Raw genomic sequence first — 13,025 nt, 5'->3', positions numbered from 1 at the left:
AACTTCTTGCCAATCAATGTAAAATGGAAGGCTTTCACTGCATCATTCTTAAGTTCAAGTTATACAAACATATTCATATCAAGTACTATTCATACTGTGATCATACGAAATACTGTCTTACCATTACAATCTGGTAAAAGAGTGGACAGGCTATGTTATTTGTTGTTCGTGTTGCTTTTGAAAGTATACATGTATATATAGAGTTGTCAATGTTAGACATTAGTTGGCATTTCTTGTTCTTCATAGCAACAGTGCTAGACATGTTTTTTTCTTACCTATTGCATATTGTTATACACATATAAGGTTTACCATTATAGTGTCAAGTAGAGGACCAGACCTGTTACAGTTAATCCACTGTACACTGGACATAATATACTGCTAAATCTTTACATGAAGTGGATTTGTAATCGAAACTACCCAGGAAAACAGTGGATTTCATCCAAAGCTACTCAGATAAACAGGGAATTTGTAACCAAACAGAATACATTTTTGATAGAATTGAATTGCGTTGTTCTGTTGAATTACTGAGGGAATACTAAATCGCCAGCACAAGAAGGTATTATGGGGATTTCTTATTCTGTTTGAATACAAGACATAGAACTAGAAATGGTACATTTGAAAGCAAATACTGCAACAGAATATTTCTTTCCCACGAAAGAAGACAGTTGAGGGAGAAGTACAGGGCAAGCTCCTTGTGTGTTATTTTATTTTATTTTTATTTTTTATTTTATTCAAATTGCAACGGCAATACAAAGACCACCCAGGCAGCGTGGCTGATTTTGGGTGTCTGACACAGCACATACAATTCATCATCACATACAATTACAATGTTGAAAAACTACGCATATATACAAATAAGGTCACTAACGTACACAATGATTTGATAATGATAATAATAATAATAGTACTAGTAATGATAATAATACTAATAAATGACAAGTAGGTTAGAGGTTTGAGAGGTCAGAGGTCAAGGTTAACAATACTAAAGTAATTAAGATTTGAAGTAGTTTGGCATGGTAAGTTGACGTGGATGGCTTAAATGGAAGGACCATTGGAAACGCTTTGTAGAGGAAATATATGCTTCGACAGCCTTAAAAAGTTTTTTGTTTGTTAGATTGTCATAGCCTGGTAACCCCTGCAGTAAGGTAGACACGGACAGACGTTGTTGTGTGAGCTGGTGGACTGTAGCAGCTAGGACGTCCCTCTGGCTGTTGTAGAGCGGACAATGTAGCAGGTAGTGGGCAACAGTCTCGGAGGACGCACCGCAGGAACACAACTTGTCTTTGATCTTCATTAGATGCAGGGTGGAATGCAAAGGGCTCCAGTCCATTCTTAGCCTGGTAGCGAGGATGTTGTAGTGCCTAGAACCTAGGCGTCTGTACGCTTGATGCTGCATAGAGGTCAGGAGGTAGTCTTTGCACATTCTCTTGAAGTTGTTTAAGGTCGAGGCCTCCTTCAGTCTCTGTGGAAGTTGATTCCAGAGGGTTGATGCATGAGGGATGAAGCTGGACCTGTACACCTTGGTTCTGCAGCGAGGGACGTGTAGGTGTGTTGTGTTGCGGAGCTGAAGTCTAGTTGACCTCTGTTCACCTCTTGTGGAGGGGATGAGCGACTGGAGGTGTGCTGGCACGAGGCCATTCGTGAGCTTGTACATCATCACCATGGAATGGTAGTGTCTCCTGGAGGCCAGACTGTCCCATTCTAGTTCCTGTGCAAGTCTGGTACTAGGAGTTCCCTTCATGGCTCCGGTTGTAAGGCAGCCTGCATGGTATTGGACTTTGTCAAGCAATTTGCTGGCTGAGCTGCAAAGATCACCTAGCAGTACAGAGGCGTACTCCAACTTAGTCCTAATCATGGTGTTGTAGGCTAGTTCAAGAGCCTTGTGTGTTATATACATGATAGAAATATTCACAACATTAATACAGAATTGTCACTTGTTAGAATGATTTTATTTGGCATTATGATAACCAAGCAAGAGGCAGAACAAAAAAATATCTGGAACTTTTTGTCTATCTTAGTTAGTAACTTAGATGCACATTAAACACAAAGCCCCTTGAATTACGTTAGAATAGGAAATTCGGACGACCTACCTCACCGCTGGCGCCCAAATCACTCAATGGACGGCTCTTTAGTATCGAGGTTTTCTCCGCGACGTCGAATTTGTCTCCGCAATGTCCAATTTTTCCGTGTACGTGTCGAATATTTCTAAGTAAGTGTCGATTTTTTTCGTGTTAAGTGTCGAATTTTACCGTGTAAGTGTCGAATTTTTCCTCGAAAGTGACGAATATTTCCTCGTAATTGTCGAATTCGTCTCCGCGACTTATAGAATTTGTCTCCGCAAGTGTCGAAAACGTCTTTCCAACCTTAGACGTTGATTGTCCCCTCCCTTCCTGTTCAATGTGGGGTTGTAGATTCTCTCGTAGATGGCCTCCCTGATTTTACTCTCCAGGCAGGGGAGGGGCTTCTGCTGGTTTTTGACGTGTTTTTAGGCGTTTTTGGCAGGCTTTCTACTTTGTCATCTTTTTTTCTCGTATGGGTTGGCTATACAAGAAAAAGATGGTAAATCGAAAGCCCGACAAAAACGCCTACATAAAAAACACATCAAAAACCAGCCGAAACCCCTCCTCTGCTTGGAGAGTACCTGATTTCGCGTTCGTACCATCGTGGTTGGTACCTCACTCGAAACCTTCAAGGCTTCAACATCGCTGAAGAAGAGTGATGGATATCACTCGAAACGTCTGGAAATTGATAACTGAATTTTTATCCAGTTGAAGAGTTTGAATTCTCTTATATTTTCTTGTCTATAACAGATACACGTAACCGTAAGATGGCGAAGAATACATTAATCTGCGTACAGTTTAAACATTAATATTGCACTCTAACGTACAGAACGCACCGTGATATCGTTGTATAACCAAGCTTTGACACATGAAATATTAATGGATAAAATAAAAGATTTTACCGATGTCATTTTATTTAAAGCAAAATGCCCGGTCGCACCGCCAAAAAAACGAGTTCAAATATAGACCTTACAAGGGTTACCCTCAGAATATGTAAAATGGATTTTTGATTGAAAGCACTTTAGCTTCCCCCTGACCACCTAGCAACTAGAATTGCAGTGAAATCGGTGAGTTTAAGATGAAGAAGATATGATTGTGAGGGAAACAAAGCTGACAGGGGAGAGATAAACAGAGCGGAGCCAGCGTTTTTGTTCTGCGGGAGGGAAAGCTACAAATTGGCTCCGCGATTAACGAAGGAATTTTAATTGAAGAGGGTCATTTCAGAGGAGGCTAAGAAATCAAGAGGGATGAAATAACAAGCTGACCCATTGCGCTTATATCAAATACTTGTGCATCTACTCAATACAGGCTGGATTTAATCAACAGACAATGTTAGTTTAAGTGGATAAAAACTTACCTCTTGCAGCTATTGGCATTTACCTCACAGAAGAAGACATTTACAAAATGTATTTGTCATGTAGTTAAAAAGTTACAGAGAATTCGACAAAATTCCAACAACTGTTTCGTAGGATTAGACGTAGTGGAAAGAAAGCTTCTGGCTAGTAACTTTACCTGTGTAAAAGAAATTAAAAAGCTGACACTACAATCACAGCAACATTCCAAGATCATCATTATCATTACAAGATAATTTGGAGTCTACCAGGCATTAATGCAACACAACACAACCCAGTTAATAGTATGCTGATCATTGTGTTTTTTTATTTTTTTTATTAAGCAACAGAGAAATATACAGGACACAGAGGTGATGCACTCTAGCTAAAGCTAATATTAGACATCACCTCTGGAAATAAAAATTACAACTTACGCAGACAAGTACAATAACAATAAGAAACAGCAATTGGGTCGTCCAATACAAACAAACTAACAAACAAACAATGAAATGTATGAACATACCTGAACTAAGTTTTAAAACGTTTGCTTGTTGCAATATAGTGCTGAGTCAAGCCTAAAATGTTACAATTGAAATCATACGAAACAAAGGATGAGCCTCTTAACAATAAATAAATGAAGGCTTGATCAGACAAAGTATCGATATCAAGAATAGGGGCTAAAAGGTTCCGTAGGTTGCCCAGAAGGATGAGTCTTTGTTGACTGTATATAGGGCAGTACAAAAGATAATGGACAACGCTTTCGCTTGGATCATTGTGTTCATGGCTATCATGCTGTGGACTGTCTTCATCCTCATCGTACACGACAAGAAGCGCCCCCTACCGAAATGGGCACGAACACTTTTCATAGAAGGCGATTCCTTTGATTCCTATTCCCATTTATATAGCCTACACCAGGCCCTCCTACGGGCGTATGGATCGTAGACTTCGTCAGAAAAAGAAATGATTAGCCTGTAGAATCAGTCCACGGTGAAGATCATATTTCACTCGTGAGCCTGTGTAATTAGTCTGGTAGAGACTACCATTTATATTCAAATAGTGTGTGTAGTTTGTCTAGTAGAGACTACCATTTGTATAATGTACAGATACATACACGCGTACAGGAACACACACACACACACACACACACACACACACACACACACACACACACACACACACACACACACACAAACACACACACACAAACACACACACACATACATACACTCACACAAATATATAAACACGCGAGCACGCGCATACACACACGCACGATCACATAAACAAAACATGAATTTTTCTTATAATTTTATTTGACACAGAATGGTAACCGTAATGACTTACTTAGTAACGTCTCAACCCAAACTTACCTATCTCGTCTTCATAATAACAGACGTATACAGCAGTCTTTTTTTTATCTCTTTATTCGTTTTTCCAAAATAAATTACAAATTCAAATACTAACAGAATATGGACATACATGGGTCACAAGAAAAGCCAAATAAAAACCGGGACAACGTGTACATGTGCAGCACACATACACTTACAGATAATTATAGCCTCCCTTATAAATATTGATTGCAATTTGACTCCAAACAATATTGTTTAAGTATATGATTACATATCATTATTACCTTACATCTATATCATTATAATAGTTTTAAATAGTAGTAAACAATATTATCAATAGTATAATGTAATTACATGAAATTGAGGACTGGAATTTTCATGTAATTTGCCTCCAAACAATATTATTTCAATATATGATTACATATTATTTCCTTACATCTATATCATTATACAGATGTATAACATACATACCTCATTATATATAATAGTTTTAAATAGTAGTATACAATAGTATCAATAGTATAACGTAATTACATAAAATTTCAGCAGTCTTGGCGTAAAGTGATTGTCGTCGAAATCTTACAGCAGTATAAATAAAGGAAGAAAATTGTTTCGTAAAACGGCAAAGTTCAGTAACAAAACAACTCATGACTTTTATTACACATTCAATCTCTCACAGTGCCCAAATAATGTGATGCTACTAAATTATTGATTTCTATAATCTAGTATCTTTACAGAAGATTTCATAATAAAGTAGCCTACGATTTTATAAGGTAGGTCATAAACAGCTACAATGGATGAGACAATTTTGTACTATTTGTTGTTCTTATGATCTCCTTCATCTGTTCGGCCTGAACAGAATAGCTGAAGCCCTTTTCGTGGTCACCAAGTACTCTCCATGCGATGGACAAATTGTTCAGTGAACTGGCGATGTCAGGGTGTGCAGTGTCCTTACCATAGATACGCTGTCTCATCTGTAGTGACTGCTCATGATAGCTGACCGCCTTTCTGTGATAACCAAGGTGTCCACAGGCGATACCCAAGTTGGTAAGTGAGCCGGCGATGTCAGGGTGTGCAGTGTTTTCACCATAGATACGCTGCATCATCTGTATTGCCTGTTCATGACACCTGGCTGCCTTTCTGTGATCACCAAGGTTGCTCCAGGCGGTACCCAAGTTGTTAAGAGAGCCCGTAATGGCAGGGTGTCCAGTGTCCTGACCATAGATGATCCGGTTCATCTGCAGTGACTTTTCACAACAGTTGACCGCCTTTCTGTGATCCCCAATGTCACTCAGTGCCTTACTCAAGTTGTTGAGTAAATAGGCAATCTCAGGATGTGCGGCGTTCTCACCATATATACTCAGCATCATATTTAGCGCCTGTTCATGATAGCTGACCGCCTTTCTTTGATATCCAATGTTACTACCGGTGGCGATACCCAAGTTGTTAAGTATGATTGCGATGTCATGATGTGCAGTATCCTCACCGTGGATACCCCGCATCATCTGTAGTGCCTGTTCATGGCACCTTATCGCCCTTCTGTTATCACCAAGGTTACTTGCGGTTCTGCCCAAGTTGCCAAGGGCTGCGGCTATGTCAGGATGTACGGTGTTCTCACCATAGATACTCCTTTTCATCTTCAGGGCCTGTTCATGACACATGACTGCCCTTCTGTGATCACCTAGGTCGCTCATGGCGGTACCCAAGTTGGCAAGTGAATTGGCGATGTGAGGATGTGCGGTGTCCTCACCATAGATACCCCGCTCCATCTGTAGTGACTGTTCACAATAGCTGACCGCCTTTCTGTAATCTCCAAGGCTTCTCCAGGCGATACCCAAGTTGTTAAGTGAGCGGGCGATGTCAGGATGCGCAGTGTCATCACCATAGATACTCCGCTCCATCTCTAGTGACTGTTCATGATAACTGATGGCCTTTCTGTGATCTCCAAGTTGGCTCCAGGTGACACCCAAGTTGTTAAATGAGCTGGCAATGTCAGGGTGTGCAGTGTTCTCACCATAGATACTCCGCTCTATCTGTAGTGCCTGTTCATGATAGCTCATCGACTTCCTATAATCTCCAAGGTCGCTCCAGGTGGTACCCAGGTTTATAAGGATGACGGCGATGTTAGGATGTGCAGTGCCTTCACCATACATACTGCGCATCATCTTTAGTGACTGTTCATAAAAGTTAATTGCCTTTCTATGATCGCCAAGTTTCAAACAGGCGTTACCCAACTTGATAAGAGTCTCGGCAACGTCACTGTGTGTAGTGTTTTCACTATGTTTAGACAAATATGTTTGTAGTGTTTGCTCCCTGCATTTCTTTAAATTTTGAAAATCGCACAGACTTTCGTACACCTCTGCTTTTAGTTTTGAAGAATTGTCAAACAAGATTGGCAGAACAGTCGAAGGCTGATGGTCGGTCAGCAGCTGTGAAATAAAGCGTTTCAATGGCTTTTCTGTGTAATAGTATCTCATGAGCTGTTTTGTGTTTGAGACGTAAAATACATTCTTCAATTTCTCCCCAATGCCAGTATCGATTGACATTGACGACAATGTTGACATGTTTTCCACCTGACCATGATTGTTCATGTATGTCCGTAGCCTCAGTTCTGCTGAGATACTGACTAGCACCATCAGGTGGTGTGCGTTTTCAATGTTGATGACCCCTCTTTTTTCAAGTTCCTGAATAGTCTCCCAAATTATGGTCGGTTGTATGTTATGAAGTAGCGCCCAAGTGGATATTGCAAGGCCAGAAAACCGATACATTTCTTTCTTTACATTCAACAGACTGGCAGTGAGAGTCTGGGTTTTGAATGATGATGCATTCTCACTTAGATCAGTACTCGCTAGCATTAATAATGTCCCGTTTGTTTCAAGTTGCTGATTCAATAAAGACCTGTACTCATCAACCAAGCTCTGCTCTCCTGTGATAAAGGACACATTTCCCAGTATACTAGCAAGATGGTAGCCTTTCTTTAAATGGAACCTAAGGTCGTCTTTTAGAATGTTGGTCATATTGCTTGGTGTGTGGATGAGTTCGCTTGTTCCTGTGCTCATTCTATCCCTGCCAAACGGAGTCTTGCATGCATGTGGCATGGCTCCGTCGAACGATAAACCGCGCGGTGTTACAGAGTCATACAACCAGTTGTCCAGTTGGTCGTCTGAGTAGAAATCATTAAGAGACTTAATCCCCATGGCCGGGAGAATGGTTTCTCCCAGATCTATCACTTTGAGGTGCAGATAATGGGTGAGATTGCGGAAATAGACAACATTATGCTCGGTTTCATCCTCTACCAAAATAGCAAATTCCAGATCAGAGTATGGGGTTACCAATCCAGTGGCTTGTGAACCCAAACCTATCATGGCGTACTTACAGGGAGGGGGACCCATTACCTCTATGCATTCATCTACAAGGCCAGCTATGAACGTTTTACGCTGATCTACAACTGTCTGAAACAGTGCTTTGAAGTATTCCACTCTCTTTATCTCCACTTCTTTTATCTTTGGGTCGGTGTCATCAAGGCAATATGGATCTACCTCTTCCTCAATTCTTTTGATCTCTTTTTCTACGACTCCCTATCAGCCTTCAACATCGACTTATGTTTCTCTGTATCATGAATGTCTACCTTCTGTTCAATCTTCAGGACTTCCTTAACAAATCTTTTAGTTATTTCCTGGATTGTTACCAATATATCTTGTCTCCTTGATCTTACCAGTGCTGCATTACAGAGTGCTGCAGCCTTGGTGAAATCGCCCCCGTCCTTTGACTGGATTCCTCTCTTCAGGTAAACGTGGCCTAACTGGTATAGGGGCTCTGCCTCTTTCCTGTGTTGGCCTGTTACAAAAGGTACAAGTTAAGACAAAAGTTATGAATTGTTATCTCGTATTTAATCATTCTTATCGATAGAGAAATAGTTGAGATGTAAATATTTTACACAATTTCGTCTATACATTTGTGAAGGTTATACATCCAGGTAAACAATGATTCTGTAAAGAGAAAGTCTACAACTGGATAAGAATTCGGAGATTTATTTCCGGGCGTTTAGAGTGACATCCATCACTCCTCTTCAGCGTCAACATAAAAGAAGTTTATTTTAGTGACGCTGCTAGTTCACTTCTGCTAGTTCATTTTAGTGACGCTGAAGAAGAGTGATCGATGTCACTCGAAACGTTCGGAAATAAATCTCCGACTCCTTAACCCATTTTTCTATTGTTTGCTTTTCCGCAATATTGTGGAATTGTTGATGAGTACACCAATTAAAACATCTATTTACAGCTTATTGGGTTATATTGTTTACATTCACAGCCATTCCACTAAAGCAAAACCGAAAAGATAACCTTCTGGCGAAGATAATCATAATAAGACTTACTTTTGACATGAACACACTTGAGCGAAGCTGCAAAGCTTTGTTCTGCTTTATCCAGGTCTCCAGCCTGCAGGGCTTTTAAGCCATCTTGTAAATGTTCTTTGTATATACTGGAACAGAAATAGGATACTGTATATATCTAGCCATCATTGCATTATGATTATCCTTTATGCAAAGCGTTCATCTCCTTCAGTTTTTTAACGAATTGAAATGCTTAGAATTTGCATTTAAGACTTCAACTTCTAAAACACTAAAGAAAGAAATGGGATATACCAACTTGTCATCGTCAACCCGTGCTAGGTTCTCAGCTTTCTGCGGGTCTTGGACACTGAATAGGAATAACAAAGTGTATATGACATCATTTTCCAATCAATAATACTATACATTATTGACAGAATATATAACCCCACCCTCATTGCAACAGCAAAGGAGGTCTACGCGTCGAACTTTTAGGCACTTTGGATAGCTCTCTAACCACCCACCCTCAACCCCGACGAACAACATTAGCTCTTAAAGTAACAGGAGCTAATTGGGCACTAACATACGACATTGTCTTGACGTACTTGACGTACTATTCTATTGAACCATCTGAAATTACCTTCACTCCATTAGCATAGCTATTCAGCGGTTTGGTATAAAACCTGGTTCTGCCAGATCTTTCCTTAGTCACTGACGAAAGATAGCGGATGCTGTCTGAAACTTCTGCCTGTTTCAAAATCCGGTATACCAGGTAATACGTAGTGACGAATTTGAAGGGGAAAAAGCCTGTTTATACCTAAACTAAGTATGCTCCGCCATCTTGGATTTTGACCGATACCGTCATCAAATTAGCATAATTCATGAATATCAAATCATAGAAATTACATTAGATGACATATGTTGTTAATAATGTGGGAAATCAATGGTGATTGAGCAAGAAAACCTTGAAACTTCATTATTTAAGCCAAAATTTGTGAATTTTGTCAAATATGCCTATCCGAAACCCGTTGCTCACATAAACATATACAATTGTTATGACATTGTTGCCAAGTGAATTTATCAAAAGTCACAAAGTTTGGTTGTCCTAGCTCACTTCGTTCAGCAGTTATAGGACGTCACTGGCACTTCTAGCCCCCCCCCCCGCTCCGTCCTCCATCTAGTTAGGAATATATATATATATATATATATATGCCATATTTGGGGATTGACATTAATGACAACCAACACGAAAAGAGCTTTTCAATCTGGCTTTTCTGGGCATAGATTTCAAGAAATTTTCAGAATTTAAAGCCCACTATCTCCTCGATACCCTCGAATTGGTCGGAAAATTCCTCGGAATCCATTCTCAGCATGTCAATTTCAACGAATTTTCAATTACATTATTCCCCAAACAACATATCTATATACCTGATATGGAAGAAAAACAGGTACAAAGAACCAGTTTTCCCTGTACCTACATGTGCAAATGTCGCATGGCGTCACTTGAAGATGACGATGAGAACATGGAGAAGTGGCCCTCCCGTCGTGTTACGTCTTGTTGGGTACGTGTGGATCTCTACGAGAATCGACAAGAAGCCATTAATGGTTAAGGTCTCGGTTCGTAGTTTTTTTTACGATTCAGGGCCGATCTGACATGTCTTTAGAAAGACGGGGATACGTGACAAAGCCGCGTTACCGTCATCGTGCACTGATACCAGGAAGTATTCGTGGACGACCAAAACTACGCAACCGTAAAACGCTACGCCGATTAGGCTTTTCAGGAAATATAAAGGATTGCACATTGTTATAAAGATAACCGAAAAAACTGAAGCCAAAACTATAATTTGAGAACTATGATAGGAGAAAACCTAGATGATTTGCGTCATATTTCACGGAGTAGTTATAGGGGTGGTCACTAGCTTGATATTCCAAACCGGAACCTTAACAGGTGAGTAATCATATTATTCAACGTACAACTGAACTTTGGCGAAAGGTCAAAGGTAAAGGACACAGCGTGACTCGTAGAATACGGTGCCTTGTTGTTGATTTGGGCATCATTGACTATATGGACGCAATATGATAGGCACATGTCAAGACCTTCATATACCAACAGACCAAACATTGTGAAAATACATTCACAAATTCTGGAGCTACTTAGTATTTTGTCCTCAAAAATACTTTATAGAATAAACCCAAGTAATACCTTTGTCTTCAGAAGTAAGGAAAGCAATAATAGGCATTAAATGTAAAAGAAGTCAATTCAAGAACCTGCAATCGTTAAAAAACTCACTTTTATGCTTGTTGTGCTGATTTCTTGTCGGGTCTTTGCTGTATGTAGTAAGCGGTGGACAATGACGACAGTTCCATGAACGTTGTGACACCGCCCCAGTGCCGTGTTGTACAGCGCAGTAGCTTTGGTCAAGTCTCTAGTGTCTCTGGTTTCTGATCCTCTTTTCAAGTACACGTCACCGATACTTTTGATCGCTTCTGTTTCTAACATGTTGTTCCCGTTTACTATTCCCTCTACCATCAACCGTGCGTATCCAACCAACACGAAGTCTGTGTTACCACCGGCAGCCCGTCTCTTGTCCAGGTCTTGAAACGTTCCATCCACCTTTGCAAGTGTAGTTGTCTCTTTATCTTCAGTTGACTGTTCCTCAACCGTTGACACCGTTGACGACACCCCTTGTAAAAGCCTCTCCGTGTATTCGTATCGTTGTTCTATAACTTCTTCTTGCTCCCGATGGTCACACCGGACCACAGCAGCCATGTAAAGCGTCAAGGCCATGTTGAACTTCCCTACGTCCTTCCCGAGTCTTCCCTTCTCCAAGTTCACGTCACCCAGACTTTTGAGCAGCTCCACTTCCGCCAGCCTGTCCATGTCAGCTACGGCGTCCACCAGGGCACGGAGGTAGCCTGTCTCCGCGCGGACTAGTCCGCACCTCCTGCCCTTCGCGTCCGCCTCACGGAGTTTCTCACAGACCCTCAACATGGCGAAACTGTGCTGTGCTAACTCTAAAACTTCTTATATCAACGGGCGCCGGACTTCGTGTTAGTTCTATACGTGGAACGAAAACAGGTGTCAGATTGCTCGTGTCAACATTGAAAACGTCAGTTCAAAGGTGAAAGGTGAAAGGTTCAATACACTAAAGGTTTGAAAACACTCGTCAACATATCATGTAACCTGTCTAACTGCGTAAGACTTAAGTGCACAGGCCAGGGACTGCATGGCTTCTTGGTCGCCTATACTGTGTCTTAATGTGCTTTTCCAGTGTTCTCTTTTATCGGATCTTCGCACTACTATGTCCAGGTCTCATTTCTGCCGAATAAAGCATAAAAATAAAACCTCTGTAGAATATATATGTGATTCTTAGATGTAATATTACTATAATTGGGCAAAGAGGTACCGAATTAAATGAGATCTACTTTTTATTCGTTCAATATATGTTGGACTATAATCAACTATGAATTAGAAAGTCACCTCTCCCTCCCATATCGTTTGCGAATGGAACATCCCAAAAGACGGGGAATCCCCGTTCCCAGACGCCCCGCCCTACAGGTGAGGTCACACCTGGGGACTTCCGCTTTCGTGGTGCCAGTCGATCGTGGGTTTGAATCGTTGATTTTACCTGCAAATTGAGGGTGAAATGTGTTTTTTCAATATCTAATAAGTTTGCTATTCTTCACTCTTAGCTGTACTGAGGAGAACACAGATCTGACAGGACTGCAAGCTGTGTATATGTTGACCAAATGTCGTACGGTACGCATGAAAAACACGATACTCCGACATAATACTGTCCAAACTAACATCATGAGACTACTAAAAGGTGACGTTAAGGTCTCAGGATCTAACCACGAAAGGAGGTTACTTTTGATGTAAAAGTGGAGTAGGAAAATTCTTATACCTGGCATGAATTCTCCTGTAAACAACTCTTATGCGGGTTTGGCAAGTGCGTTT

General features: G+C 40.7%; 2 protein-coding genes across 2 annotated transcripts; both read right to left on the bottom strand.

Annotated features, from left to right (window-relative positions):
- Positions 1-5,528: 5,528 nt before the first annotated feature.
- LOC136437540 (nephrocystin-3-like) lies at positions 5,529-6,893 on the bottom strand. Its single transcript, XM_066432154.1, has one exon. It carries the CDS (start codon positions 6,891-6,893, stop codon positions 5,529-5,531), a length of 1,365 nt encoding a protein of 454 aa, XP_066288251.1.
- A 1,645-nt stretch (positions 6,894-8,538) lies between these two features.
- On the bottom strand, positions 8,539-12,286 carry LOC136437539 (uncharacterized). The gene is made up of 4 exons (XM_066432153.1): positions 11,358-12,286; positions 10,546-10,643; positions 9,383-9,437; positions 8,539-8,577 (listed from the first exon to the last, which is right to left on the bottom strand). The coding sequence occupies exons 1-4, from the start codon at positions 12,057-12,059 to the stop codon at positions 8,539-8,541; spliced, it is 894 nt and encodes a 297-aa protein (XP_066288250.1). The 5' UTR covers positions 12,060-12,286.
- Positions 12,287-13,025: the final 739 nt, after the last annotated feature.

Source organism: Branchiostoma lanceolatum, chromosome 6 (assembly GCF_035083965.1).
Source record: "Branchiostoma lanceolatum isolate klBraLanc5 chromosome 6, klBraLanc5.hap2, whole genome shotgun sequence".
NCBI lineage: Eukaryota > Metazoa > Chordata > Leptocardii > Amphioxiformes > Branchiostomatidae > Branchiostoma > Branchiostoma lanceolatum.
This window is presented reverse-complemented; position numbering and strand designations above follow the sequence as displayed.